General features: G+C 43.1%; 1 protein-coding gene across 1 annotated transcript; it reads left to right on the top strand.

Annotated features, from left to right (window-relative positions):
* The first annotated feature begins 201 nt into the window (after positions 1 to 201).
* On the top strand, positions 202 to 4,712 carry LOC124178226. The gene is made up of 4 exons (XM_046561464.1): positions 202 to 373; positions 786 to 1,440; positions 1,566 to 1,836; positions 3,642 to 4,712. The coding sequence occupies exons 1-4, from the start codon at positions 202 to 204 to the stop codon at positions 4,644 to 4,646; spliced, it is 2,103 nt and encodes a 700-aa protein (XP_046417420.1). The 3' UTR covers positions 4,647 to 4,712.
* The last annotated feature ends 404 nt before the right edge of the window (positions 4,713 to 5,116 follow it).

Below are 5,116 nucleotides of genomic sequence, written 5' to 3'. Positions count from 1 at the left end.
TTACAATGTAGTATAGCTACTTGTTGCCTTCAAACCACACGTTCAGAGTCTAAAAGAAATTTTAAATTCCCGCCTGGTTGCTCCTGGCGCCACCAGGTGTTCGCTTTCGTCATTAGTTATTTGTGTGCCAAACAGACAACACGTCAGAGAAAATCTACTCGTTATTCTTCATTATTTTGAGAGAGAAAAAATTGCAGAAAAATGGGAAAACATAAAAAACGTACACGCAGCGAAGACAGGAAGGAGGAAACGAAGAAATTACGGCGTGAATTGAGAGACCTGAAAGATTTGGTGATGCAGTGTCTGGCAGCGAAATCCAGAGATGATGCGTCCAACAGGGACGCCTACGACAGTGATGACAGTATCAGCGAAGGTAAAAACCAATTAAATATTATCGGGCGAGAATTAACACTTAAAAACTAGGAGAGCTCGTACGGGAGACGAGTCATATCCTAAGTCTCGGGTCAAGCCTGCACGAGAGGCAGGATTAAGACCTAAAAATTAAAAATACAAAGCACAAAAATTTTGGTAATGACACAAGATCACACGAGAGGTGATTAAAAAAAAAAAAAAAAAAAAAAAAAAAAAAAAAAAAAAAAAAAAAATTAAATAAATAATAATCACACGAGAGGTGATTTAAAAATACAAGAATAATAATCCCTATCAGTAATACTGGAAAGTGGGAGATCATGAAAAATCACACGAGAGGTGACACATGATCGTTTTAAAAAATTTCTACCAAGTGAGCTAACCTTAAAATTTTTTCGGAATTTATTTTATTACAGAAGATCCCCCAAGCGATGTGGACAGTCAGGATATACGAGAAGAGGTAAGGGACCCAGAAGCGCCACAGACCCCTGAGACAGGGGCTAAAAATGGATCACCAGACCGGCCTGGAGACACAGGCAGCGCGCCAGAAACAACTTCTCAGGCTGCACCGGCTCAGCAGGAGGATACAACAACTGGGACCAAAACTCCCACGGAATCCGTTAGTCAGAAGAATAAAGAGCCCGAAGGAGCCCCAAGCCTAAATGAAGAAGTTATAAAAATAATTGGCAAACCGCCGGAAACGGAGGAAGCTTGTCAAAAAATTCATCCGGACGTCTCAGTCCGGTGGAATGCGTGGCTGAAATCCGGACTAAAGAAAGAAGAAAAGGACGAACTGTTGAAAAATTATCCTCGAGGAGGATCCTGTCTCTTAGAAGCGCCAATCCTGAACCCGGAAATAGCATCCACCTTAAACGAATCGGCGCCGAAGCGAGACAAGTATTTCTGTGCTACCCAGAAACTAGCAGGATCCAGCCTTTCAGCCCTGGCGCCGGCTATTACCCTGCTCTTGGAGAATGAAACAGTTGACTCGAAGACAATTCTGACTAACATCTGGGATGCAGCAAAAATTCTGGCAGAGCTTCATCATTCACAATCCGTAGCTCGCCAAGCGTACATTTGACCAAGTCTCACAAAACAGGTAGCGTCCTCGCTAGAGGAAAGGCAAGTCGACACATATTTGTTTGGGGAAAAACTGGGAGACAAGATTAAAGAAATAAAGAGCATGGACAAACTAGGACGAGACTTAAAAATCCAAAGTGCGAAGAGACCTGTCCCAGCCAGTTCGGGAAACTGGAGCGGCCCGTCAGCAATTCGAAGACCGACCACCTTGACGGGCCAGAGATTCAAATTTCAGAAGTCGGCAATAGCCCAGAGGATACCATCGAGACAGTCCAACCAGAGCAAAACGAGCCAGATCCAGAATCAGGCTTATCGTCGTCGGCACTCGTACAACAGCAGCAACACCAGCAGCAGATCGAGGACTCATTGAGTGACCAGCAAATACAGGTAAAGTTAGCAGGCAGGTTAAGTAAATTTCTGAAGGCATGGGAACAGATTACACCTGATAAATTTATTAAGCAAGGCGTGACGGGCTATAAAATCAATTTTAAAGAAACACCACATCAGGTATCCCCTCCGGGAGAAAAAATCTGGTCTTCCCAAGAAACCTCAGACATCCAAAAGGAAATAGACAGACTCCTGTCAATCGGAGCGATTGAGAAGTGCTGGGACACGGCTGATCAGTTTCTATCCAGCTATTTTCTGAGAGAGAAACCAGATGGCTCAAAAAGATTTATCCTAAATCTACAAGAGCTAAATCTTTTCATTAATACCGAGCATTTCAAATTAGAGGATCTCAGATCCGCGTGCAGGTTACTAGATCGATACATGTACATGGGGTCAGTAGATATTAAAGACGCGTACTTTGCAATACCGATTCATAAAAGCAGAAGGAAATATCTGAGATTCAAATTTCAGGGCCAAGTATATGAGTTTACGTGCTTACCTTTCGGTCTCTGTGAGAGCCCGTACGTAATTACGAAACTCATGAAACCAGTGATGTCATATCTCAGGCAGAAGGGTTTTTTATCAGTAATTTACCTGGATGACATTCTATGCCTAGAAAACTCGATAAAGGAATGTGAAAAATCCCTACAAAGTACTATTAGCTTACTTGAAAAACTTGGTTTCATAGCTAACAGGAAAAAATCAAACCTTTCGCCTAGTCAAGACTGTAAATATCTCGGGTTCATATTAAACTCTAGAGATATGCTAGTAGAACTGCCGAGGGAAAAAAGAAACTCTCTCATTGCACAGGTCGGATCGCTAAGAAATAAAAAGACGTGCAAAATAAGAAAATTTGCACAAATAATAGGTACGCTGGTAGCTAGCTGCCCAGGGGTTGATTATGGGATGTTACACTGTAAGCTGCTAGAAAAAGCAAAACTAGAAGCTCTTGAACATAGTAGGATGAATTATGATGCGCGTATGGACATTCCAGGCTATATAGCAGACGACTTAAAATGGTGGCATAACAAATTACCGACAGCAGTCAGAAAAATCAGAAATTTCCAATTCCAAATGGAAATTTTTTCGGACGCGAGTTTGTCGGGTTGGGGCGCTTTCTGCGGCGGCGAGGGAGCCCATGGAATATGGTCTCAAGCCGAAAAAGCTTTGCATATCAATCACTTAGAGATCAAAGCAGCCTTTTTAGCTCTAAAACTATTCGCGAAAGACCTGGTTTCCGCGGAGATCCTACTGAAAATAGATAACACGACTGCAATAGCATACATAAATAAATTAGGCGGGACAAGGTCCGAAGATCTGCATGACTTAGCGAGAAAATTATGGGACTGGTGCGAACAGAGGGACCTCTGGGTACACGCATCCTACATCGCATCAAAAGACAATGTTGAAGCAGACTCGTTATCACGACTATCAAACCGAGATACGGAATGGCAACTAGCAAATTACGCATTCAAAAGCGTAACTCGAAAATTCGGTGTCCCTGAAATCGACTTATTCGCATCCAACGAAAATAAAAAGTGTGCCATCTACTGTTCATGGGACAGAGATCCAAAAGCTCTCGCGATAGACGCCTTTACAGTTAACTGGAACCCATGGTTCTTTTACGCGTTCCCACCGTTCGCGACAATCGCCAAAGCAATTCAAAAAATTAAAGCCGACAAGGCAGTAGGAATCCTCATAGTGCCTTTTTGGCCCAGCCAGAACTGGTTCCCAGCCTTCAAAAAGATGGTAGTAGGCGATTGGATGACATTTAAACCTAACAATAAACTATTATTTTCTTCCAGCGGCACGGCACATCCACTGAACAAAAACCTTACCCTGGTGGCCGCGAAATTATCCGGCAGGCGCTGTTAAATAAGAACACATCGGAGGAATCCGCTGAAATCATGATCGCGTCAGTGGAAAACTCAACTCTCAAGCAATATGAATCTTCGTATAAACTTTGGTGGGAATTTAATCAAGAGACCCAGTCTGACCCTTTCAGCATCACAGCCAAAAAAGTGCTATCTTTCTTGACGAAAAGATTCCAAGATGGTGCCAGCTACGGAACCATCAACTCTGGAAAAGCGGCGCTAGCACTGATAGCGAGAGAGGAAATCGCTAACTCCGATCTCATCAACAGGTTTATGCGAGGCGTATACAAGAAGAGACCTGGCCGACCTAGGTACGACACAATCTGGGATGTAGACCCAGTGCTGGATAAACTTGCGGAGTGGTATCCCCTCGAACCTCTCAAACTAAAAAAGGTCACCAAAAAACTAGTACTACTCTTAGCACTAGGAACAGCACATCGTATTCAGACGCTAGCCGCTATAAAAATAAGTAACATAATAGAGACTCAAAAAGGTCTGGAAATAAAGATTCCGGAACACATAAAAACATCCAGGGCAGGAGCCGTTCAGCCCCTGCTAAAACTACCGTTCTTCGAACACAAACCTGGACTATGCATCGCAAGAACTTTGCTACATTACTTAACAATAACTAAAGACTTAAGAGGAAAAGAAGACTACTTGCTGATATCTTTCCAAAAACCACATGCAAAAGTCTCAAGAGACACCATTGGGCGATGGATAAAAAGTACGCTTAAAGAACTCGGAGTAGACGAGCGATATACTGCCCACAGTACACGACATGCTGCGACGTCGAAGGCGGCCGAGAAAGGTGTCAACATAGACGAAATAAAAAGAATCGCGGGATGGTCCCAGAAATCGAAGGTCTTCGCGGATTTCTACAACCTCCCGATCAAGATCCAAGACGACGACTTCGCGAAGAGGGTCATGTTGACATAAAAACAAAAAATTTTTAATAGACTCTAAAAGTCCACATTGTAATCTCAAAGGGCGAGACATGAAGTATAATTGAACCATCAAGCGAGGCCGCCGAAGGCGGCCGAAGCTCGATGATAATTATACGAATGTCTCGCCCGAGAGATTACCCACCCAATAAAGGTCGTGAACCATTTGAGGTCATTAAAAGACAATAAAATCAGAAATGTACAAATCGAGCTTATTTTTCCCAACCCAATCTCTCGGTAAAGTATTAAAAATTTTTTATTTTTTCCACAAGAGGATAACACTCTAAACGTAATGACGAAAGCGAACACCTGGTGGCGCCAGGAGCAACCAGGCGGGAATTTAAAATTTCTTTTAGACTCTGAACGTGTGGTTTGAAGGCAACAAGTAGCTATACTACATTGTAATCTCTCGGGCGAGACATTCGTATAATTATCATCGAGCTTCGGCCGCCTTCGGCGGCCTCG

The sequence above is a fragment of the Neodiprion fabricii genome, chromosome 3 (assembly GCF_021155785.1).
Source record: "Neodiprion fabricii isolate iyNeoFabr1 chromosome 3, iyNeoFabr1.1, whole genome shotgun sequence".
Classification (NCBI taxonomy): Eukaryota; Metazoa; Arthropoda; class Insecta; order Hymenoptera; family Diprionidae; genus Neodiprion; species Neodiprion fabricii.
The sequence above is the reverse complement of the archived record's forward strand: the minus strand, read 5'-3'. Positions and strand labels throughout refer to the sequence as shown.